Raw genomic sequence first — 26,387 nt, forward strand, 5'->3', positions numbered from 1 at the left:
GAGATAGAAGAGAGAATCTCAGGAGCAGAAGATTCCATAGAAATCATCGACTCTACAGTCAAAGATAATGTAAAGCGGAAAAAGCTACTGGTCCAAAACATAGAGGAAATCCAGGACTCAATGAGAAGATCAAACCTAAGGATAAAAGGTATAGAAGAGAGTGAAGACTCCCAGCTCAAAGGACCAGTAAATATCTTCAACAAAATCATAGAAGAAAACTTCCCTAACCTAAAGAAAGAGATGCCCATAAACATACAAGAAGCCTACAGAACTCCAAATAGATTGGACCAGAAAAGGAAATCCTCCCGTCACATAATAGTCAAAACACAAAATGCACAAAACAAAGAAAATATTAAAAGCAGTAAGGGAAAAAGGTCAAGTAACATATAAAGGCAGACCTATCAGAATCGCACCAGACTTCTCGCCAGAGACTATGAAAGCCAGAAGATCCTGGACAGATGTCATACAGACCCTAAGAGAACAAAAATGCCAGCCCAGGTTACTGTATCCACCAAAACTCTCAATTAACATAGATGGAGAAACCAAGATATTCCATGACAAAACCAAATTTACACAATATCTTTCTACAAATCCAGCGCTATAAAGGAAAATAAATGGTAAAGCCCAACATAAGGAGGCAAGCTGCAGCCTAGAAAAAGCAAGAAACTAATCATCTTGGCAACAAAACAAAGAGAGGAAAAGCACACAAGCATAGTCTCACATCCAAATATGAATATAACAGGAAGCAATAATCACTATTCTGTAATATCTCTCAACATCAATGGTCTCAACTCCCCAATAAAAAGACACAGATTAACAAACTGGATACACAATGAGGACCCTGCATTCCTGCCTACCGGAAACACACCTCAGAGACAAAGACAGACACTACCTCAGAGTGAAAGGCTGGAAAACAACTTTCCAAGCAAATGGTCAGAAGAAGCAAGCTGGAGTAGCATTCTAATATCAAATAAAATCAATTTTCAACTAAAAGTCATCAAAAAAGATAAGGAAGGACACTTCATATTCATGAAAGGAAAAATCCACCAAGGTGAACTCTCAATCCTAAATATCTATGCTCCAAATACAAGGGCATCTACATACATAAAAGAAACCTTACTAAAGCTCAAAGCACACATTGCACCTCACACAATAATAGTATGAGATTTCAACACCCCACTCTCATCAATGGACAGATCATGGAAACAGAAATTAAACAGAGACATAGACAGACTAAGAGAGGTCATGAACCAAATGGACTTAACAGATATTTATAGAACATTCTATCCTAAAACAAGAGGATATACCTTCCTTTCACCACCTCATGGTACTTTCTCCAAAATTGACCATATAATTGGTCATAAAACAGGCCTCAACAGATACAGAAAGATAGAAATAATCCCATGCGTCCTATCAGACCACCACAGGCTAAAGCTGGTCTTCAATAACAATAAGGGAAGAACGCACACATATACATGGAAGTTGAACAATGCTCTACTCAATGATAACCTTGTCAAGGAAGAAAGAAAGAAAAAAATTAAGACTTCTTAGAATTTAATGAAAATGAAGGTACAACATACCCAAACTTATGGGACACAATGAAAGTTGTGCTAAGAGGAAAACTCATAGCTCTGAGTGCCTGCAGAAAAAAACAGGAGAGAGCATATATCAGCAGCTTGACAGCACACCTAAAAGCTCTAGAACAAAAAGAAGCAAATACACCCAGGAGGAGTAGAAGGCAGGAACTAATCAAACTCAGAGCTGAAATCGACCAAGTAGAAACAAAAAGGACCATAGAAAGAATCAACAGAACCAAAAGTTGGTTCTTTGAGAAAATCAACAAGATAGACAAACCCTTACCCAGACTAATGAGAGGACACAGAGAGTGTGTCCAAAGTAACAAAATCAGAGATGAAAAGGGAGACATAACTACAGATTCAGAGGAAATTCAAAAAATCATCAGATCCTACTACAAAAGCCTATATTCAACAAAACTTGAAAATCTGGAGGAAATGGACAATTTCCTAGACAGATACCAGGTACTGAAGTTAAATCAGGAACATGTAAACCATTTAAACAACCCCATAACTCCTAACGAAATAGAAGCAGTCATTAAAGGTCTCCCAACCAAAAAGAGCCCAGGTCCAGATGGGTTCAGTGCAGAATTCTATCAGCCCTTCATAGAAGACCTCATACCAATACTATCCAAACTATTCCACAAAATTGAAAGAGACGGAGTGCACCCGAATTCCTTCTATGAAGCCACAATTACTCTTATACCTAAACCACACAAAGACCCAACAAAGAAAGAGAACTTCAGACCAATTTCCCTTATGAATATTGACACAAAAATACTCAATGATATTCTGGCAAACCTAATCCAAGAGCACATCAAAACAATCATCCACCATGATCAAGTAAGCTTCATCCAGGCATGCAGGGATGGTTTAATATACGGACTGAAAACCATCAACTTAATCCCTTATATAAACAAACTGAAAGAACAAAACCACATGATCATTTCATTAGATGCTGAGAAAGCATTTGACAAAATTCAACACCCCTTCATGATAAAAGTCCTGGAATTCAAAGCCCATACCTAAACATAGTAAAAGCCATATACAGCAAACCAGTAGCTAACATTAAACTAAATGGAGAAAAACTTGAAGCAATCCCACTAAAATCAGGGACTAGACAAGGCTGCCCACTCTCTCCCTACTTATTCCATATAGTTCTTGAAGTTCTAGCCAGAGCAATCAGACAACAAAAGGAGATCAAGGGGATACAGATTGGAAAAGAAGTAAAAATATCACTATCTGCAGATGATATGATAGTATATTTAAGTGATCCCAAAAGTTCCACCAGAGAACTACTAAAGCTGATAAACAACTTCAGCAAAGTGGCTGGGTATAAAATTAACTCAAATAAATCAGTAGCCTTCCTCTACACAAAAGAGCAACAAGCCGAGTAAGAACTTAGGGAAATGACACCCTTCATAATAGTCCCAAATAATATAAAATACCTCTGTGTGACTTTAACCAAGCAAGTAAAAGATCTGTATGATAAGAACTTCAAGCCTCTGAAGAAAGAAATTGAAGAAGACCTCAGAAGATGGAAAGATCTCCCATGCTCATGGATTGGCAGGATTAACATAGTAAAAATGGCCATTTTACCAAAAGAGATCTACAGATTCAATGCAATCCCCATAATCCAATTCTTCAGAGTGTTAGACAGAACAATTTGCAAATTCATCTGCAATAACAAAAAACCAGGATAAACCCCTTCTTTAAAACGGGAACAAGAATACCCTTGGGAGGGAATAGGGAGGCAAAGTTTAGAACAGAGGCAGAAGGAACACCCATTTAGAGCCTGCCCCACATGTGGCCCATACATATACAGCCACCCAATCAGATAAGATGGATGAAGCAAAGATGTGCAGGCCGACAGGAACCGGATGTAGATCGTTCCTGAGAGACACAGCCAGAATACAGCAAATACATAGGCGAATGCCAGCAGCAAACCACTGAACTGAGAATGGGACCCCCATTGAAGGAATCAGAGAAAGGACTAAAAGAGCTTGAAGGGGCTTGAGACCCCATATGAACAACAATGCCAACCAACCAGAGCTTCCAGGAACTAAGCCACTACCCAAAGACTATACATGGACTGACCCTGGACTCCAACCTGCATAGGTAGCAATGAATATCCTAGTAAGAGCACCAGTGGAAGGGGAAGCCCTGGGTCCTGCCAAGACTGAACCCCCCAGGAACGTGATTGTTGGGGGGAGGGCGGTAATGGGGGGAGGATGGGGAGGGGAACACCCATATAGAAGGGGGGGGGAGGGGCTAGGGGGATGTTGGCCTGGAAACCAGGAAGGGGAATAACAATTGAAATGTAAATAAGAAATACTCAAGTTAATAAAGATTAAAAAAAAAAAAGAGTGCTCGCTACTCTTCTAAAGGACCTAAATTCGATTCCCAGCGCTAATATCAGGCAGCTCACAGCTGCCCGGAAGTTAACTAAGTTCCAGGGGATTCAATGCTTCCCCCTGGATTCTGGAGACACCTGTATGTGGTACGAATAAAAAGAATCTTTTCTTTTTTTAAAGAAAAGTTTAATTTTGCTCCTTTGAAAGTTAAGCCTTGGGCAGATAAGCTTAAGAAAGACTAAAAAAACACCAGCTTCTGTAGCGTCAAGAATAACTCTGGGAAGGATCAATGAATGAGTAGAGGAAAAAAATTACACCAGAGACTTAAGAAATCCATGTGAATCAGTGCAGAGTTCCCAGCGTGCTGGGGAAAGAGCTGGTCTTGGTAGAGATTGGAGGGGTGGGTGTGTGGGTCAAAGGGAATTACATATAATTCAGTGTTTCTGTGAAGAACGTTGATGCAGATCAGTGGTGCCCGGGTACTAGTTCATAGACAGTGGCATTGCAAATGGCTTCCCAGAGCAATGAGGATGTGAGCTCGATATCGGAGACCATGTTACAGAAAGAGAGCACAAGACGTGAGACGACCTGTACTGGAGTCCTGGGTCCAGGACAGACTCAGTGTGACTTCTCTGTAATTCCCACAGATGTCTGCCTTGAGAGTCAAGGAAGATGAAGAGCACGGCACACGGCATCTCTCGCAGATCCCTTGCACGTGTGAGGGTGACTGTTAGAATAGCTGCAGGTAGTCTCGTCTGGCCCCAATTCCTACGGGCCCGCAGCCCACGTAGACGAGTGAGGGACTTAAAACCTTCCAGCCACAGAGCGATCCGCCTTCGGTTGGTTCATGTTTTGCAGACACCAGGCTACTACTTGCTCATGTGGCTTTTCCTGGATATTGCTTCTGCGATTATCATCGGCGTTATATTCTGTTATCACTGGTGAGTATGTATTTATAATTCTAAATGAAAAATCCCTCTAAATAAAAGTAATAAATGGGGTCTTACAGAGAACTGAGGAAAAGGTTGTTTTCTTCTGATACCTTCCATGGCAACTTGGGTTTAGAATGTCAGCCTCTCATTTCCTCCGGTCCGCAGCTTACCTCCCCCCCCCCCCGGAACTTAGTTAGAATTTCATTACTGCAAAAAGTCACCATGACCGAGGAAACTCTTATAAAGGACATTTAGTTGGAGCTGGCTTACAGTTCCAGAGGTTCAGTCCATTATCACCACGAAGCATGGCAGCATCCAGGTAGACTTGGTGCTGGAGAAGGAGCTGAGAGCTCTACATCCTGACCTAAAGGCCGTCGGGAAGAGACTCTCTCTATGCCGGGCAGAGCTGGAGCATGGGACCGCAACGTCCACCCCCACAGTGGCTCACTTCCCCCCAACAAGGCCACAACTCCCCCTCCAAGAAAGCCACGCGTCCTAATGGCGCCACTTCCCCATGAGCCAAGCGTAGTCAAACCACCACACCCCGTTTTCAAATAAGGGCTCTCACTGGCGCCCCGTCAGGAGTGCACTATGTATGGATTCAGTGCATTCTGTTAGGCCTGGGATTGCAGCTGTCCAAGCAAGGGCCTCCGTCTCCTTCCCCTCCTGGGAAGAATGGACAGAGCAGGTACACAGGCCAGGAAGAGCAGGGTGTGGCCCTGGCTTTGCTTTTTAGTTGCTGGGTGACCTTGAGGGAAAAAAATGCTTTCTCTTTCTGGACCATACTCGTCCCCTACCCCCCAAGACTTTCTTTTTTTATTATTATTACTTTATTTATTTACATTTCAAATGTCCCCCTTCCCAGTCTCCCCTCCACAAACCTCCCTCCCACCCGCCCTCCCCATCCTCTATGAAGGAAACTCCCCTACCCACCTACCCACTCCCGCCTCACCCCTCTAGCATCCCCTTTCCATAACCATACTTTTTATGTCTGCTCAGAAAAGCACATTTAAGAATCCTTGCAGGACAAATGCTACAGGGTTTTGGTTTTACTTGTTTTGTTTTTGTTTGTTTGTTTTTGTTTTGTTTTGTTTTTACTATTCTCTATGTGTGGTTGTTTGGGCTGCATGTGTGTGTGTGTGCCCTCCTGAGTGCCTCATGCCTACAGAAACCAGAAGATGGTGTCAGATTCCCTGGAACTGGAGTTACCGATGGGTTGTGAGCCACCAGGTGGGTACTGGGGATCAAGGTCCTCCAGAAAAGCAGACGGTGCTCAGAGCTGACGCCCGAGTCATCTCTGCATCCCTGGAATTGTGGTTTTAAGGTGAGAGAGAGAACTAACAGCCTGGAAGAAGGATGTAAGTTCAGGTAGACTGTGGTTCTTTACATCCGTCATTCTGATTGGTGACTTAGCCTTTAAAGGGAGGAGACACAGGCCCTTCTGTCAGGTGAGAGCCTGGCTGGGTAACGCATGTCTTCTGCTCATCGTGCTGTTTAAAAGAGGCCTGCGAGCTGACACACGGTCTGCTTCCTTCCAGGGTAAAAGAGCTGAGAAGAGAAAGGTGGCTTGAAACTACTGCATCTGCAGGTAAGGTCCAAAGCCTTGCTCATTCCTACCTCTTTGTCCCTCCCATTGCCTCTAGAAGGCAGGGCCTGCTCTTTACAGCCCTGGCGAGAGCTGAGGGTGTATGGGGACTGAGGGTTGGGGATCAGGGAGAAGCAGAAACATTTAGTCCCCTTGTCCTTGAGTTCCCAACTGCAAACTCAACCAATCATCAGTGGAAACAAAAGTTCTGTTGTTGCTGCTATGAATCATGTCGTTAGGCACTGTAAGGCATGCTGGCTGTGGAATAAATACAGCTTATTCCTTTTTTTTTAAGATCCAATTGATAAGAAATAATTGCCCACCTAAACATACAAAGCCCAGTACCATCCATCCCTTAAAACATTAATAACAACCTGTAAATACACAGAGCGGAATCTTAACGTCAGCCTCCATTGCTGTCCCTCGGCTCCTCCCTCTCCCCCTCCTGTCTCTTCCCCTCTTCATTCAAGTCTCCTCCTCTTCCTCCAAACTTCTCTCCCACCCATCCTTCCATCTCATCCAATGACAGGGCTCCTTCTATCCTGTACCTGCCTCTCACCTGTATTTTACAAATTCAAAGGAGAAAAGGTTCTCAGGTGAAGTCACCTGAGTCCTGAGTAAATGACTGTCCTTGGGGCAGTGGAATTAGCATCAAAATACAGAGAGCTCCAGGGCAAACCACAACATTTCTCCCTTTTTGTCCAGTTAAAAGACCTTTTCACTTACATTCTACAATTTATAAAACATATGATATACTCAACACCCAGTCCATCAATTTTGTCCATTACCTAAAGCACCTTGTCACCTATTCTAAAAGACTATAATTCTATACCTGACTTATATCCTGGTTTGAGATCGTATGCCATCTGAAAATCCACTCTTTCAAATTTATTATCCTTCTCAATGCTAAACAGCTTGGGTTGTTTACAAGACTGCCAAACTTCAACCATGTCAGAAATCTTAGAATGACCAAATATCTATACACATAGGAAGTCTAACACAGCTTCCAGAACTGAGAGGTTGTAGAGACAAATCTCCACCATCATAGTCCTCTGTTAGCAACATGTAAGTGCAAGTCTTCAGCCTTCTGGCCCAAAATCAACTGACAGACTCTTGAAATGCAGATTTTTGAAGAGCTGATCACCCTATCTTGGCAGGGCTTATCAGTCAGCTATTCTGCATAATTTGTCCTGTTTTGGACAGTATTTATTAGTCTGCAAATGAAACAGTTTTGTCCAGTGGCTGCCTAGCCACAAAGTATTGCCTCACCTGGAGGTAGAGACGTTCAAATTCTTCATTAACTCCGCTAAAGGGGAACTGTTAAGAGAAGATATGTCTCAACAAAAGATAAATAACTTTAAATCTCAAATTTTGTGGATTTCTGATGTTTTTGAAAACCATCTATCTATATAAGACAATCTGGACTGTTGTCTTTATATCTTAATATTATCTTGAAAGCACTCTCACAAAGTCAGCCATGAACTTGCTATTTGGCCCTTAACTCACATGTGTAATCAACTCAGAAGTTTATAATGACATCAGTAGAAGAACTGGCTCTAAACCTTGCACTTTTAAACTTTTTTGACAAATAAATTCTATACCAAAGCAAAGATATGATTTTAACTTAGTTATCAAATGAGATTATGACTGTACAACTCAATCTAGCTAATTCCTCCCTGTTAAATTACAATCAATTTTAAATTTGTCATAAAAAACAACTTTAGAATAACCACTTTCAGCCCTCCAAAGTCCAGGGAATTGGGGCAACGACTCCTCTATAACTTCTTCAAGCTGTACATGGGCATTGAGATATCCTTGGGGTTAGGGGGTAGGAAGAATGAAGCAAATGCTGTAGCCGATGTGTCCTGACTGGACCCAGCAGAAAGACCTTGAGACCAGGAATCCAAGTAGGCACACTCTGTAAAATACAACTCTCAAGACAAAAGTTTAGAATCGAGATATCTTGTTTGATTCTCCTGAATCAATTTTTTTCAGGCGGTCTACCTCTATCAAATCTGATCAGTATGACTCTGTAAGGTTTCCAGAGCCCAATCATACTTCTTAAAAACACAAAGACAAATCTTTCTCCCAAAATACTGTTTTCCTTAGTCTGTAGCCAGAAAAGCTTGTATCTTGCACTCTCTCCCAGGGTAATAAAACCATAAAACTCAAAATCACACCTGTTATGAAGATTAAACAATTTTTTAAAAAGGAAGTAAACTAAACAATGAACCTGATAGGCTTTTGTATTCTGTGATATCAGGAAATTAACCCAAGATTCCTGTGGAGCCCGTGTTAAGAGAATCTGAGCTTCCTGTTGTGGTAGATATCAAAACCACAAACCCTCACTAGCTGGCATCAATGGCCTTTAGCAGGGTAATTCATAAAACAAACCAAATACCTTCTATCAATTGATATTGGTATCAATAAACAACATATCAAACCAGGACTTTAGTCCAAAATGTATCCATCTGTTAAACTCTTTACCTGGAGCCACAGATTTTTATTTAACCTTAGTAACTTGTAAATATCACAATACTCTACTTGGAGTCAGTGACTAATTTTTCCCTATCTAAGTTCTGAACCATGGATAAAAATCCCCACATGATTCAGGTAATCTCTGTACTCTCCTTAAAAAAAAACTTAAACACCTTCTATCAATTCCAATACCAATAAGCAACTTAAAATCAGGACTTTAGCCCAAAATATATCCATCTGTTAAGCTCTCTACCCAAAGCCACAGGTTTTTATTTAACCTTAATAACTTCTATAATATATGTCTGCATTCACTCTGCCTGGTGTTACAGACATTTATCACAACTCTCTACTGGGAGTTAGTGACTAATTTTTCTCTATCTAAGTTCTGAACTGTGGGTGAAAATCTCCATGTGATTCAGGTAATCTCTTTACTCTCTTCTTTCTAAAAATAAACTTAATCACCTTTTAATAATACCTGTCATTAAGAAGTAGCTTGTCTAATTAGGATTTCAACCCAAAATTCCTGTGGAGGCCACGTTAGAAAGAATATGAGTATCCTGAAAGACTTTCTAAACAACTTTCTTTAAAAAGGAGCTTTTATTCTCTAACTCTCTGATCTGCCATTACTTATCACACAGCAGGGGTCCTACAGCCTGCCAGCCCAGGCTGCTTCCCTGTTTCTTTGTTTAAGTCCTCCCTACCCCCACCCACGCTCTTGAGAGATCACATGACTTAACATGGTGCCAGCCTCCTCTTACTTACAAAACAAAACTTTCTCTCAGTTCTTAGGATTACTAGTGGGTTCTAGCCCACAGGTTGGTTCGCCATCTGTTGTTGTTGATCAGTTTTCTCTGATCTCCTGGAGGCCACGTTGAGATTCTAGCTTTATGGCCCATGTCAACTTCCATCCTCAAAGGCAAGACAAGGGAATATCTTTCCAGTCTGTTATGATAATCTTATACACTGTAAAATACTTGTGGTAACAACTATACCACTGTCTTTACATACAACAGAACAAAGGCTGTGTGTGTGTGTGTGTGTGTGTGTGTGTGTGTGTGTGTGTGTCTGTGTGTCTGTGTGTCTGTGTGTGTCTGTGACTGTGTGTGTCTGTGTGTGTCTATATGTCTGTGTGTGTGTATGTCTGTGTGTCTGTGTGTGTGTCTGTGTGTGTGTTGTATCCTAGTGTATAATTAAAGGCCTCATGACACTCAAATGAGAAGGATATGCAGTAAAACTTGGGAAACTTGGAAGCTATTATAGAATTCTCTCTCTAACATTAAAGCTCTGACATTCTTGTCATTTGTAATATCTTACTAGGTAGTTTTAGCCACTGACATTTTCAATCAATTATGTGTTTTATATCTACAAGTTGTATTTTGGTAGCTGTGGGGCATAGATATGATACATAAATACAATTAGGAACATAACAAGGAGAAAGTAGACAACTGGCCAGAGTCATGGTTCTCCTTCCCCTGTCTGCACACATTCTGGTGGTCTCACCTGTAAGCTTGCATCCTTTTCTATTAACTGATGCTTTTGGAAACATAGAATATTTCCCCATTTCTTATCCCTAACATTGTCATTCCCACCTTGCTCTCCATCCTTCAACAGCCTGAGAGGGAAGGCAAAGTGGGAATGGCTGGAGGTAATGGAGACCTCAGGCAACGGGTGAGGGCAGGGGAAACAGACTTCTTAGAAGGCAGGCTTCATTGAGAGGCTTGTTTAATTGGAGTGGGGGACATGAGCTGCTCAAACCTTGGGGAGTGGGTAGAGGCTTTCAGGGTTTCACTGGCGGGGGCTGAGGTGCTGGGAGTGCCTTACTTGCATGAAGAAGACTTACAGGTACTTCTGGAAATTATCTTATAAGGAGAGCAAGTTTGATCTGTAACCCGGCCACCCATGGCTACCTCAAGGGTGGCGGAGGTGGAGGCCAAAAGTCTGTGCACCAGGTTTCACAGGCCCTGGGCAGGGGAGGGAGTGGTCCTCATTGCTAACACTCTCTAGATGAGATCTCTGGGATGGGACACACCTTGATCCCACTTCTGCTCCAGACGGGCTTTTCCCAATACCCCAGCCCCGCACATTATCTATTTGCAGGTTTATTTCAAAGTAATTTTTAAAGGTTTTTGTGTGATGTATCAGTTTTAGAAAAAGAACGTAGCGAGAAATATAGCAGCCTTTTTTTTTTTAAATCTCAACACCTAGATTTGAAGAAATGACAAAAATTCTCATTTCTGCTTCTGAATTTTCCATCTCTTAGAGTCTCACCTGTGAAGTAGCCTCTAGAAGTGCGGCTACACGTGAGACCAATACGAACAAAAGGCAAACAGCATTAGTATTATTATAAAAGTTGTTTTAAGTGACTCCCCCCTTATAAAAAGTATCCAGGGTTCCCAGGGACCCCCCAAAGGACAAATTGAGAACTGTTAATCAAAATTTCCATAGTTACTGGCATTCTTCATTACAGATTATCGAAAGGTGTTATCTTCCTAATAATTTTATATTGTAAGGACCAATATCGTCTCAGAGCTCCCAAGACCAAATTCTTGGCACAAAGGGGATTTATTTATCCTAAAGTGATGAAGAACAGAGAGTAAGAAACAAAGAGAGGACAGGAGAGAGAGGGAAGGAGCAAGGGAGAGGGGACAGGGGCTTTTTACCGGAGATGGGAACAGAGAACTGACTCTGGACAGAGAGGAGACAGACATGGGCCATAGGGAAATGGCTGTTTATAAAGTACGAGTGGAAACCTCTGTCAGGATGAGGCATTTAATTTTAGTTGGTCAGGTTAATTAGGGCAGCAAAGAGATCTTTGATTGCTGGACTTCAATACTTTGTTGCTGGACCTTGGTGGTCAGCCTCAGGAGGAGGAAGTGGCCAAACAAGGGAATAGGCCTTGGTGGTAGCTTTAGGAATGCAATCTGATGGTTTTCAGCAAGGCAGAGGGGACGGGGAGAAGGGTGAGGCTGCCAGAGTCATGCTCGCCATGCCCAGGCTGGCCAGCGTCCCTTCATTCCCACCTTTTACTTTTACTATTATGTCACTGGGTGTGGGTAAGTGGACTTCTTTGTCTCTGGCTGCTTCCTGACGACATTAGGGCATTGTCGCTAGGGGTCCAGGGAAGCTGGGTTTCTGGTCAAGGTCAGGAAGAGCAGGCAGCTTTATTATACCATAGGGAAGTGTGGTCGTGAGGCTGGGCAAGGATATAGATCCCAAAGAAACAGTTGGAGCTGAGGCTGGAATTGCTTGAGCAATCTGTAGTTGATCTGAAATCTGCTGGGACAGATGGACCTAGGGGCAGGGGTGACATCAAGGAATTTAGAGAAATTTTTTCTCTTGGAGGTACATTTGAAACTTTTAGGTTCTTAAGTCCTAGTAGTTGGGAAGAGGGATCCCAAGACCAGGGAAAGGAGAAGAGACACCAGCCGTAGGAAAAGGCAATAGGCAGGACAACTTGGTTCAGGGGTACGTGTCTGGAGTCTTGAGAATTCTTCAGAAGAGCCAGGAGAATTTAGATTGGCTATATAAGAACAATTGGGAAACAATCGTTATTTGAAAGTAGGTTGGCTGCGTTAGGGAGAATACCGCGTGCTTATTTGTTACATCAGAAGAGTCTTTCCTGAGATGTTTAGGTAGATTTTGAAATTGAGATATTTTAAGAAAGTGGACGAATCAGGAGGCTCTTGGCAAACTGAGATGGAGGGTCTGTAGCAGATTTGAGGGGTTGGTGTGGAAAGGTTGAGAGAACTTGGCTTTGGGAAGCAAAGCAGGACTTAGATAGTTAAGGGACAAGCAGTCAGTAGTGGGACCCAGTGAGTCGCTGTGTGAAGGAAAACCACACAATATTAGTTTAGAGTCACAGACAACACAATGGCTGGGCGTGGAACCTAGCATCCTAATTTCCCCCTACTATCCTAAGTTAGAAATCTTCTGGTGGTGGATCTACCACCTGACCTAACAGCCTAAATTGTGTCTGCCTTGCTCCCACAGTCCCAAACCATGTTTCTTACTCCGGTTTTCCCTCTTCCTCTCCCTGACCCAGAAGTCCCGCCTCCTAGACCAGTGATTGGTTCCTTGTAATCTTTACTTATTAGGGAAAAATTCCACTGCACAGAAGTAGCTAAAGGGCCTTCCTGAGTGGGAGAGGAATAGGCTAGGAGGTATTTGAGAGCTTTTTGCCAGGAGTAAATAGGATCTGGGGAACCTGGGGGCAGAGTTAGGTGTGGACGATTACAGGGGAGGAGAGATGACAAGTGTGACTGAGTATTCAATAAAAGAAGTTTGGAGGGACACAATCTCTACAAAGGGGCAGTGGAGTTCTTTGTGAGGAGTTGAGGGAGAGCGTGGTAGGGATAGATTGTGAGAGGGGATCCTGGAAGCTCTGTCTTTGCCTTCAATTTTAGCAGCTGGGGGATAGCAGTACTCTGGGAACTCTAGAGTTACTTGTTTGATTTAGAGGTAGCTGAGAGGCTGTGGCAAGAGCATATAGACCAAGAGTCAGACATAGACAGTGTTGTTTAGAGTTTTGGAGAGGCAGGTGACAGGGGAAAAGGTCAGTTTTATGCCTTCACTTATAAACTACCGATGAACTTCACTTTAAAAATGTAATGATATCAGCATTTCATGAATGTAAAGATCTCAGAAGCTCAGAGGCAAAGCCCACATGCGCTGCTCTTCTTTCCAGATTGAGTATATGCAGGCAGAAATCCCATCCTAGCCCTGAGCTCCCTGCTCTGCAGACTCAACTTCTGGGTGTTGATGCCCCTGACCACAGTGGTAAACTTCTTGATAATTTGAACATGTTTTCGTGTTTTTACAGATCAACTAGACTCATTATTTCTCTTTGACAGACGTGTTCTCAATTTCCTCACTCCATTATTTTAAGTCTTTACTGCTTATGTTCTCCTCTCAGTAAAACAAAACTCACTTCCCTGGTACTTACTTTGTGGCACATTTTGAAGCGCTATTCAGGCAATAACAAGTCAAAGCTCTGTGCTTAAAAAGCTTCCTTTACAGCCAGCATGGTGGGTCACTCCTGTAATCCCTATATGTGAGAGATGAGGTATACAGACCACCACAAGTTCAAGGCCAGCCTGGGCTGCATAATGGGCTCCAAGCCCACCTGGGCTACACAGTGGGACGTTGTCTCAAACAAACAAACAAACAAACAAACAAATTTGTGACTCTAGTTGAGAGTTATTCATTTTTTTATTTAAGCTGATTTATAAGCAAAGCTTATGAGGCATGAACTCTGAGCAAAGGCTGGGTCTTTACTTCTGAGACCTTCCATGGTAAGTTAGAGACTATCAGTAGATCTGTAAGCTTCACCTCCATGCTGGGCTCCAGGATCATAATAACATTTGTACAGTTTAGAGAGAGAAGAGGGCTTAGAGGAAAGAACTGGAAAGGTTGAGAAGATAATGCTGAGAGATGGCTTGGATGTCATACATGGCTGGCAGGGGTTGGGGAGAAGTGACATTTGAGGAATCCGTATTTGTGTCTTTTCTGTCCTACAGATTTTGAGAGACTAAACCTCCCCACAGAAAACTCTGAGATTCAAAGAACTTCACAGTTACCTAGCAAGCCTCCTGCCCAAATAGGGAGAAGTCCATGGACTCCAGAAGTCCACTATGAAAGCTCAACCAGGAGAGGAAAGAACCACACACACACTGCTCAATTTGTCAAAGCCCCCAAGAAGAAACCAGTACCATTCAAGAACACGGTTAAACCACTAACTCAGGGCTTTCAACATACCCAAGAATCCACCACCAACAAAGCTTCCTTACAAACCCCACAGCCCACCTTGAAGGAGGATGAATCACCAGGACCCATCATAAAGGACTCTTCTAAAAAAAGTATGGGACATTAGATTCCATCACTTCCATTATGTCCTATAAGATGCCTTTAAAGAAGAACTAGCCATGTTCTCTTCATTTTCTCTTCTCTAAGAATGGCAATGGTAGGGTGTGGTCAAGAAGGCTCACACCAAGACCACTGTGGCTTTCAGGAGCAGCACTGTGGCCCAGCTCCTCTACGGGATGCACTTGAGAAGACAGGCCAGGGGAAATGGCGGTGCACAGTCGTGGACCTGGAGCTGGCTGCTCTCTGGGTTTGCAGAGCTGTCTCATCGTATGCTTCTGTTGTTCTTCCTGCTGGAGGAGTGTCTAGTCACGTCAGCTTATAATAAAGACAGCCTCTCAGGAAGCCAGTGTGCGGTTTGCCCCTCTGTGGTCACCTAGGTTGAGGAAGACTGTGGGATGGCACAGCAGTGACATTTTCCTAAGTCAGGGACGGAGAGGTGGCCTAGGCTTGAGCTCTCCTTCCACCCTCGTTTTCTGATCTGTGTGCAGTGGTTGCTCCCCAATGCCTGAGGTTCGCCAGATTCCTGGTGGGCAGAAGCAGCCTTGAATGAAAGTTAGAACTGGATCCCCGCCAGCATAGAGAGAAGCAGGTCCGGGATCCAGAAAGAACAATGATTAAAAACATAAAAATAAAAGAAACACCATTAATCAGACCCATGTATAAGCCCTAGAGTCTGTCACTAAAAACACATGTTGACATTTCCCTCAGAGAAGAGTCAATAACAAGAGTCAAAATAAACGTAAATATTTGTAAGTTCAGTTATTCAATTCTTCAAGGTTAAAGGTGGAATGTGATCAACTGAATAAACTTACTCAGACAGAAATAGTTCTTGGGATCCAGGAAAGAAAGTTATTTTGGAATTTTTGGAATATGTGGAAGAAATCTGGGACCTAGGGCTGTAACGCAATGGTAGGACACTCACCATGTGTGCGAGTGCCTAGTGTCCCTCTCAGTGCACAAGAAGGAGGTGGGGGGCAAAATAATAACACCCTGTTGTGAAAGACAGGTTCTTTGTTTATTTTAATCTTAATTCAGGGTTTTGCTAAGTTGCCAAGATTGGCCACACTTGTAATCCTCCTGCCTCAACTTCCTGGTGATCTGGGGTTATAGGGCTGCATTACCATTCCTGGCTATAACAACAGTCTTAAATATTATATTTACCATGCGTGTGTAGATAACATTGGCCATCATTCCTCAGATGCTGTCTTCCTTCCTCAGTGGCCAGGAGCTCACTATTGGACTGGGCTAACTGGGCAGCAAACGCAAGCGTCTCTCCCCAGGTCTAGAGAGAAACATGAGGCCCTGCCCACCACACCTGGCTTTTACTCCTTGCTTCTTTCCTTTTTTAAAAAATTATATTATTTTTATTTGTGCGTGCATGTGTGTGCGTGTGTGTGTGTGTGTGTGTGTGTGTGTGTGTGTGTGTGTGTGTGTGTGTGTGAAGGGTGTGTGCATCCCTTGGAGCTAGACTTAAGAGGCTGTCTGATGTGCATACTGGGACTTGAACTCCAGTCCTCTGAGCCACAGGGCCATTATCAGGTCGGCACACCAGAGTTGGTTCAGTTTGGTTTCTAGCACATTCTGAGACAGAACTCAGGTCTGCACGCCTGCCAAACCAAGTGCTTTACCACCCGAACCATTTCTCCAACCCTTACATTTACTTACTGCTCGTGATAAATGACCAGACAGGTGATGCACAACTGACACCCAGCACTCCAGAACCAGAGACAGGGGGATTGTGAGTTGGAAGACATCCTGAGTTCCTGCCTCAAATAAATAAATAGAAGTTATAATAAAATACTAGTGACGAGGGGTTGGGGATTTAGCTCAGTGGTAGAGCACTTGCCTAGGAAGCGCAAGGCCCTGGGTTCGGTCCCCAGCTCCGGAAAAAAAAAATACTAGTGACGAAGTTCATTATTTTAACTGGCTTTAGGTATAGGGCTGGGACATTAAGTGCATTCACATAGTTGTAAATTATCCCAGTTCATATCCGAAACTTTTTCACTTGCACAATACTGAGTGGGCTATAAACAAGTGAACAGACTCAGACCGCAGAACAAGTAGAAGCGCCTGCCAGGGAGGTCTCCTCCTGAGCCCATGGCTTCTTAGCTATGACACCAAGAACGAGAGTAACAAACCAAGACTGGAGAAGTGGTTCTGTGTCACACTAGAGCTTCTGCACAGCAAAGGAAATGTTCGTCAGGGTGTAGACAACCTGTGCACCAGGAGGAACAGTCACTTGTCACACTTTAGTAAAAGGTTCACGGCCATGGTTTTTAAGGAACTCAAGTCAGTAGCAAGAAAGAGCTGATTTAAATGGACGAAGTACCCAGACAGACATTTCTCAAAAGAAGACACACTGCCAACTGTAAGTAAAGCTGATCAGCACCCCGATCACTAGGGAAATGCAAATGAAGCCCTCAATGTGACCCCACCACACATACGTTAGGATGGCTGTGACAGTTTTCAATGTCAACCTGACACATCGAGAATCACTTAGATGAGGAGGATCGACGAGGGATTGTCTAGATTAGGTTGGCCCATGGGATTGCTTTGATCACAGTTGAGAAGGAAAGACCCATCCAGTGTAAGTGGCATCATTCCATGGACAGACGGATCCTGACACTATGAGAGAAGAGAAAACAAACTGAACGCTAGTGTGTGTGTACTAACTCAGTGTTAGCCCTTGACTGTGAGGTAATGTGGCTAGCTACTTCAAGCTCCTACTGCCTTCTCAAAATGATGGATTGTAGCCTGGAATTGTTGGGCAAAAACAACGCAAAACAACACCAACAATATCACAGCAGCAGGAAATCAAACTGAGATAATGACTAGTACAGAAAGAAGAAAGATAAGACAGAGAGGTGGGAAAAGGAAAACCCTGCGCACTGTTGGTAAAAATATAAATAACACAGCCGGGACAGAAAGAAGTTTGGAAGCTCCTCAGGAAAGCAGAGCTTCAGCAATCCTGCCACTGACTGGATGTTCAGAGAAAGTGAATCGGCACGGAGAGGGACTGTCTATAGTCTCCTGTCCAATGCAGCACTACTCACTAACAAAGACATGGAGTAACCTAAATGCATTCATAAAGATGATGTTCACACAGTGGAAGATCAGTCGGTGCTGAGGAAACATAGGCCGGCCATCAGAGACAGCCTGGGTAAGCCTGAGGATGGCACACTAAGTGAGGTAACCCAGACCTACAAAGACGTGGCCCGATCTCGCCTGGAAGATCTAAAAGTCAGCAGAGGGTGACCACTAGGTGTCTGGAGGGTGGGAAGCAGGTGCCAGAGAGACAAAGTTCCAGCGAAATCGGTTGGACAGCCGCGTAAGTCTAGCTAGCAATGTTGTGGGTTTGCAGTTTGGAGAGAGTATGTCTTAGGGGTTCTCATGATTTACACGTTTGTCTTGTTAAAACTGGGTCTCATGTAGCCCAGGCTCAAATTTGCTATGTAGCTGAGGTTACCCTCAAACTTCGGATTCCTCAGCCTCCACCTCCCAAGTGCTCGCAATAGAGGTTTGTGCAACAATTCCCCGCTCCTATATGCTAATCGTCTTAACGGTGGTGATTGTGCCACATTGTGTAAATGCACAACAAATGAAGTTGGACACCTTGAATTTGTACACTTTTCATGTCCCCACCTTTTCTCAGCCTCCGGTAATTACCATCACTTCTGTCTCCAATGAATGTTTACTTTTAAGTGTTTTGAATGTATTAAACACCATAATATTTTCCTTCTGAGACTGGCTCGTTTCACCCAGCATAGTGCCTACAAGGTCATCCACATTGTGTTAGAAGTTGCCCACGGAAGCTAGAAAAAGGCATCAGATCCCCTAGATCTGAAGTTACAGATGCTTGTGAGCCATGATGTGCATGCTGGGAATGGAACCCAGGTCCTCAGGAAGAGCAGCCAGGGCTCTGAACTAACGAGTCATCTCTCCAGGCCCCTAGTGCTTAATATATTTTTAAAAGAGCTACTGTTGCCTCCAAACTGGACTTGGACCTAGTGACAACCTTAGGTCCCCTGCTCTTTATTTGGTGAGTTTATTAGGATGGGCTTCACTACTCAGCGCTGACTATGAGAGAGATTTCAACTACTAAATAAGTTGATATTTCTGCCTGCCTAAAAAGAAAAAGAGTCTAATAATGTAGTTGAAAATGACCTGGAGGGCTGGGGAGATGGTCCGGTTGGTGAAGTGCTTACTGAACAAGCATAAGTACAATGCTGGGCCCCTAGTACTAGGGACAACTCGACAGAAGAATCCTCGGGGCCTACAGGGGACCCCAGGTCCTCACGAGAGACTCTACCTCAAAAACTGAGGTAGAAGATGACCAGGAACATAGCTCTCGCCTACCATGTGAGGTCCTAGTTCAACTTCTGACACTGAAGAAGGCAGTTTCCAAGGAATAACACCGCAGTGGCCCTCTGGCCCCTCACGTGTGGATACGCACGAATGTTTCACAAGTAGTTCAGGGCTGATATTTCCAGGTTTTATTTCCTTGGTCTCAGTGTCGCGTTTCAACACCTAATCTCTAGATTCCGATCCTCAGTTATTTCCATTGAGATGTCTGGTGGAAAACTCAGACAACACCTGCTCTTCCGTTCCAGAACCTTCTTTGTTTACACCTTTCCTGATAATGGAAATTCTACTTTTTTTACTTGAGCTTCACCAAATTCCTAATTCCTCTCTCTTGTATACTCCACGTCAGTCCATTGGTGAAATCTGTTGCTTGTCCCTCTAATTATACCTGTACCCCGCTGGATATCCCTATCTCTATATTCTCATCTCACCGCCTCTAGGGGCCAGGTACCATTACTATCATTTAAGTCTTTGCAGTCCTCTCACACCTTACTTTCCACTCCCACGCCTGTCCAGCCCTCCCTCCCGTCCTCAAATCAATGTTACTTTCAGCATAGTGGCCACGGTGACTTGATGCCATTAAAATCCAGCTGGCATCATTCCTCTTTCCTCACAACTTCCAGGCACACTCACCTCGCTTCCCCACCAGCATCCACAATGCTCCTTCCCCAGTGCGTCTTCACTTGCTGTCCACAGGCTGGATTCATCTGCCTTGGGTGTCCAAAAGGCTTCCCACCATCAGCTCCTTTAAGGTGTTATTTTGGCTCAGATAACACGTGAGAAAGGCCTATGCTATTGGCCTCACTTAATCACACACTTAGTTTTACTCTTGTCCTGATCAATCATTTTTCAGCAGTATTTATCTGACCCTCATACTTCGTTACTGGTCTTTTTTTTTTAATTTTAATTTTCATCATTGTGTGTGCGTGTGTGTGTGTGTGTGTGTGTGTGTGTGTGTGTGTGTGTGTGTGTGCGCACGCGCATTTGCTCACATGCTTGAATACTTGCTCTCCAGTTGGTGGACCTGTTTGGGAGGGATTAGGTGATGTCACCTTGTTGTGGGAGGTAAGAGTGGAATTGGTGTTTCAGAAACGCTTCAGCCAGTCCCAGTGCGCCTCCCTGCCTCCTACTTGCAGTTTGAGATGTGGTTCTTAGCTGTTTCTCCGCCATGCTTTTGCTTCACCATCATGTACTGTAACACCTGAAACTGTAAGTTCAATCGAATGCTTCCTTTTATAAGTTGACTTGGTCATGGTATTTTGTCACAGCAACAGAAACCCAACTAAGACATAAGGGGTCTGGGTAGCCAACTGAATGCAGCAGGCTTGGTGGCAAGCTCCTTTACCTGCAAGGACTCTCACCAGCCCACCGTTGCTAGTCGTTTTCTCCTCCTAAGGGATTTACATCCCTTGGGATGTAAGCTCCACAGTAGAAGAGTAGTTTCCTGGTGTGTTTCAGCGCCCAGAGCAATGCCCTGCATATAGATGGAACTAAAAGGGATTTTTGAAATGGCCTTAATATGTCCCACTGGCTGGTCTTGAACTTGCTATGGTGTCAAACTCACCATAGATGAGTGGTCAAACTCACAACTATCCTGCCTCAGCTTCCCTAGTGCTGATTATAAGGATAGACCACCATATCCAGCTTTAGTAAATATTTTAAACAAACTCCAGTGATGGTGTTTAGAAAGAACACTTTCCTGCTGACTGATTGGCATGTAGTAAGCTGTGACTATTTGAGACTGTAACGAGTTTTGAGCTAGGTGTGTACTTGTAAAACCTCCACCACAAGCAGGAAAATCAGAAATTCTCCTGCCTCAGCTTTCCAATGCTGGAATTACAGGCGTCAGACAGAAGAAAGCTGAGGCAGGAGAATTGCTATAAGTTTGAGGCTAAGCAGGACTACATAGCAAGACCTTATTTCAAGAAACAAACTGGGTGAAGTGGCCGTATGTGTAATTCCAAACCATGGAACACAGAGGCTCCAGGACCCAGTGTCTAAGGTCTGCTGCTGCTGCACAGTGAGCTCAGTGCCAGCCCGAGCCACGCTGAGACCCCGTGCCCCACAGTGAAGAACAGTTTCTTTATATTTCTCTGCAATTGCGCCTTGCCTTCCCACCACAGCCATGCCCAACACTGACCTGCTTCCACCGCATAGCTTGCATTTCCAGGGGTATGTGTAAATAGAACCAACGAGATAGCATCTAGCTCTTTCATTCCGTGTAGTAATTCCAGATTTTCCATGCTGTCTGTGTCTGTGTCTCCTTTCTTGTCCTGTGCTGTGGTTTGGATGTGGTTTGTTCCCCGGAAGTCGCCATATTGGTTCTCAGTATGGCAGGGTTAGGACACAGGGATTCCTCTAAGAAGAGGAGTCTGGGAGCAGATGGTTGAACCCTCTTTTTCTGTTTTAATGCAATATCAGTAATGGGTGTTTTAGTATAGCAACGGAAACCAAACTTTGGATATCTGGTCACACATTAACAGATGTTTGAGTTGTTTCCAATTCGGGGCTATAAACAAAATTGCCATCCATGTTTGTATGCAATGTATATCATTGCCAGACTTATGCACATCAATAGTGGTCAGAGAGAGAACTTGTAGGACTCAGGTTTTTATTTCCACCATGTGAGCTTTGGGGATTGAACTTAAGTTGCCAGGGCTGGTGGCCAGCAGCTTTACACCCTTGGCCTTCTTGTTGGCTCATCACCTTTGATGATGATGATGATGATGATGATGATGATGATGATGATGATGATGATGATGACGACGACGATGATGATGATACACACAGTAACGATAAAATATTTTAAAGGCATCCTATAGTTTGTATCTGTAATTGTGTCAAAATATGTGTAAATATGAAACCTGGTGTTTTAATAATGTTTATTCTCATGGTGCAAACATGTAGTTCAAGCATACTGTGTCATTTGTGAGGACTGAAAAATACCAGAATCCGTGGGTGCTCCTGTCTGGTGTAGAGTATCTTAGTGTTTGCAAATTCACATCCTTTCATGTTCTTTAAATAATCCCTGCACTACTCGTAACCCCAACCATAGTGGGGGGGACGCAGAAGGGATAAACAGTCGTCATGTGGCGTGGCTTACGGACAGAGGCAAAGCGATCTGCGAGTTCCGTACAGGCGCCGTGTTTTTAACCAATTGTCTAGAACGCCCATCCAGTGCGCTCTGTACAGTTGAAACCGCAGTTGTGGAGCGTGAAGATGCTAAAGGCTGAACACAACTCTCTCCATTTACTTACACCTTGTGAAATTCTTCATAATGCTCAGATTTATCTCTAAATACTACAGTTTATGCCACTAAAGACGGTATTTTAAGACTGTAATTTCCAATTGATTATTGAGTATTTACAATGCAGTTGATTTTCATATATTGCCCTCATATTCTGAAATCTTATGAAGTTCATACATTAGTTCTAGTGAGTTTATTTTTTAATTTTTTCATATTCTACACTTATTATAACTTTTAATGTTTTACAATCCAGTCATTGCCCCCTCCCCATCTACCCTCCCACAGTTCCTCATCCCAGTCCTCCTCCCCCCTGTCTCCTAGAAGATTGTCAGGCCTCTCCACTCCCCGGGGCCTCAAGTCTCTCAAGGGTTAGGTGCATCTTCTCCCACTGAGCCCAGACCAGGCAGTCCTCTGCTGTATATGTGTCGGAGGTCTTGGACCAGCTACCTGGTTGGTGGCTCAGTGTCTGAGAGATCTCAGGGGTCCAGGTTAGTTGAGGCTGCTGGTCTTCCTATGGGGTCGCCCTCCTCCTCAGCTTCTTCCAGCCTGTCCCTAATTCAACCACAGGGGTTCTTGACTTCAGTCCAATGGTTGGATGCAAGCATCTGCTTCTGTCTCAGTCAGCTGCTTGTTGGGCCTCTCGGACGGCAGCCACGCTAGGCTCCTGTCTGTAATCACACCATAGCATCAGTAATAGTGTCAGGCCTTGGAGCCTCCTCTTGGGATGGATCCCAAGTTTGGCCAGTCACAGGACCTCCTTTCTCTCAGTCTCTTCTCCATTTCTGTCCCTGCAGTTCTTTTAGACAGGGACAATTCTAGGTCAGAGTTCTTGACTGTGGGATGGCAACCCCATCTCTCTGCCTTTCTACTGGAGGTGAACTCTACAATTTCCCTCTCCCCACTGTTGAGCATTTCATCTAAGGTCCCTCCCTTTGGGTCCTGAGTGTCTTTCGTCTCTCAGGTCTCTGGTACTTTCTAGAGGGTCTCCCCACCTCTCATACCTCAAGGTTGCATATTCCCATTCATTCTGCTGGCCCTCAGGGCTTCTCTCCTGTCTCCCCCTGCACAATATCTGCTCATGTTCTCCTCTCCTCCCCCTTCCCATCTCCCATCCATATCCCTCCATCCCTCTGCCCCCTTCTGCTATTAACCTTCTTAAGTTCTGTGATTCCATACTTTTTTGGCTAATACTCACTTATTAGTGAGTACATACCATGCATGTCCTTTAGGGTCTGAGTTACCTCACTCAGGATGATATTTTCTAGTTCCATCCACTTGCCTGAAAAACTTATGATGTCCTTGTTCTTAATAGCTGAATAGTATTCCTTTGTGTAAATGAACCACATTTCGTCATCCATTCTTCCATTGTGGGACGTCTGGGTTGTTTCCAGCTTCTGACTGTCACACATAAGGCCGCTATGAACACAGTGGAGCATGTGCTCCTGTAGCATAGTGGGGCATCTTTTGGGTATATGCCCAAGAGTGGTGTAGCTGGGTCTTCTTCAGGTAGATCTATTTCCAATTTCTGAGGACCCTCCAGATAGTTTCCTACATATGTGGTCATTCCTTCTGTAAAATTTCACTTCTTCCTATCTGGATGCCTTTGATTTCTTTTCCTTGCCTTATCACATTGGCTAGAATTACAAGTAATTTGTGAGTGATGAGAGCGTGTCCATGCCAATAGAAAAACATTTGGCATGATATTACCTGGAGTTTTCCCATAAATACCCCTTGTTGGGTTCCTTTCTGGGACCAGTGTGTTGAAAAGCATTTAGGATGTGCTTTAGACTTTCCAGCACTTCTTCTTCAGCTACTGACTGACTGTGTGGGTTTCTTTGAACGGATTCATTACCAGTGTTGACATGACCTGGTTCCTTGGAGCACGCTGCACTTGATGTACATGTGCTTCTGTAGGGTTTTGTGTCTGTTTTCAGGAGCAATATTGTTTTGTATTTTTATCGTAATTTCTTTGTTTTAATATCTTTGCAGTATCAATTGCTTGGAATGTACTCTGTTCATCTGTGAAGCTATCTGTACCTGTTGTTTGTTTGTTTTTTTTTTTTTTCATAATAAAGCAATGGGCTTATTTCTTCAGTAGCTTGTGTCTTTCAAGGAAGTTTTTAAAATCTACTCCAAAAACTCAGACCTATTAGCACGGTATGTTTTAGTCCCCCTTTTCATGTTTACGTATTGAGTTCTTCTATCATTTAATTTCATTTAATTTTTGACACAGGGCCTTGCTGTGTAGCCCAAGATGGGCTCAAATTCACAGTCCTCCTGCATCTGCCTCCTGAGTGCTGGGGTTAGAGTCATTGCCACTGTGCTCAGGTCTTAATCTCTTTTAGCATCTGCCCTATCTACCCTGATTTCCCTCTGAAACATTGCTGTACTGTGCCCTTCGCTTTATTCGTATCAGCCATCAGCTTGCCTGTCCTTCAAAGACTCCGCTTTGGGTTTTGATTCTTGTCTTGTCGTCGATATTTTCTTTCTCCTGAATTGGGTTTCATTGGTTCCTCTTTTCCTACGGCCTTCTTAAATACTGCTTCCACGAGCCCCATGGTCACATGATGTTGTTACTGTAGTTTAAGCATCCCTCTAAAATCCCCACGTGGGAACCTAATCCCCAATGTGGTTGTATTCAGAAGTGAGCATTTGGGGAGAGAGACTGAGCGTGAACCCTCTGTCTTCAGGGGAAGGTTTGATGCTCTTATAAAAGAAGCTGAATGCAATGTCCTCATACTCTTTTGTCTTTCTGCCCCCGTGAATATACAGATCACCTAACGGACATAACAGAAAATACAGATATCTCTCACCGGAAGCCAGAGGGGGCCCCTGGTGTCAATTTAACTGCTAAAAATAAGAAAGGTAAGCTTCTCCTTTTTATAAACTCCCTGACCCGTGCTACTCTTTTATAGCCTTGGGAAAAGATAGCAACTGTTGTGGATTCGTTCTCATTCATCTCAATATCTTTTCTAATTTCCTTGACTTTAATAAAACATTAAGAATACATTACATTTGAACTAATTTACTGTGGTGTGGTGTGGTGTGGTGTGGTGCTGTGTGGTGTGTGGTGGTGGTGGTGGTGGTGTGTGTGTGTAGTGTGGTGTGGTGTGTGTGTGTGTGTGTGTGTGTGTGTGTGTGTGTGTGTGCGCGTTGGGTATGAGTGTGCATGCCCCACAGCATGCATGTGGCAGCCAGGAGACAACCCATGGAGGCTGGTTCTCTTCTTCCGTCATATGTGTTCTGGGGGTTAAACTGAGCCTGTCAGAGTTGGCTGATGGAATAAGGTGGCCCATACAAGTTCTTATTCACGATTCAGACAGCTAAATTATTCAGTTCTACAGAATCCTTCCCTCAGCCTTTTCAGGTGCTGTGCCTACTTTGGGGAACTTAAAGGTTATCACACTCCATGTCCCAGAGGAAGAGCACAGAATACACTAGGCTTCCTACCCACTCGAGTTCGTGTTGCCCAAGACCACCTTGAGACCTTGCCCCTCCAGATCCGAACAATTAAGCTGCAGCTCTGCAGCCTCAACGCTGCAGCCCCAGGAGGCATTTGGACAGCTCCGAGAAGTCCCCAGCAAACAGCCACAGGGCACCTTTCACTGCCCTGAAGGCAATGAGATAACCCAGGCCTGACAGACTCTGTCCTCCAGAGTCCCCAAAAGATCGCCAACCAGACCTTCCTGAATGGCACGTGCAACACTCCTTCCCCTTAGAGGAGCAGCTGAACATCCTGTTCTCAACTTAGCCTATCATTGCCTGTTCAGGCTAGCATGTGCAGAAGAGCCTTAAGGTCGGCTTGTGGAGCCTTGGATACTGATACCTGCCTAAGGGAGCTACGTCTAAGCTAGTGCTATGATCTAACATCTTCATCCCAGGCTGAGATGTCCCCCTGTGTTTGCTAATGTGAATTACAACCAAGGAAGGGGCATGGGCACTGAGCCAAAGTATCCACAATAGACTAATCAACAAAGCCCATTTCTGCAGATG

General features: G+C 43.9%; 1 protein-coding gene across 1 annotated transcript in view; it reads left to right on the plus strand.

Moving 5' to 3' along the window:
- Positions 1-26,145, plus strand: part of Gdpd4 (glycerophosphodiester phosphodiesterase domain containing 4) — an 83,361-nt gene extending 57,216 nt beyond the window's left edge. The window contains exons 14-17 of the mRNA XM_032895071.1: positions 4,787-4,869; positions 6,399-6,448; positions 25,167-25,259; positions 26,114-26,145. Coding sequence (XP_032750962.1) covers positions 4,787-4,869; positions 6,399-6,448; positions 25,167-25,259; positions 26,114-26,145 — 258 coding nt within the window. The remainder of the gene's footprint in view (positions 1-4,786; positions 4,870-6,398; positions 6,449-25,166; positions 25,260-26,113) is intronic.
- Positions 26,146-26,387: the final 242 nt, after the last annotated feature.

This window comes from Rattus rattus, chromosome 2 (assembly GCF_011064425.1).
Source record: "Rattus rattus isolate New Zealand chromosome 2, Rrattus_CSIRO_v1, whole genome shotgun sequence".
Taxonomy (NCBI): domain Eukaryota; kingdom Metazoa; phylum Chordata; class Mammalia; order Rodentia; family Muridae; genus Rattus; species Rattus rattus.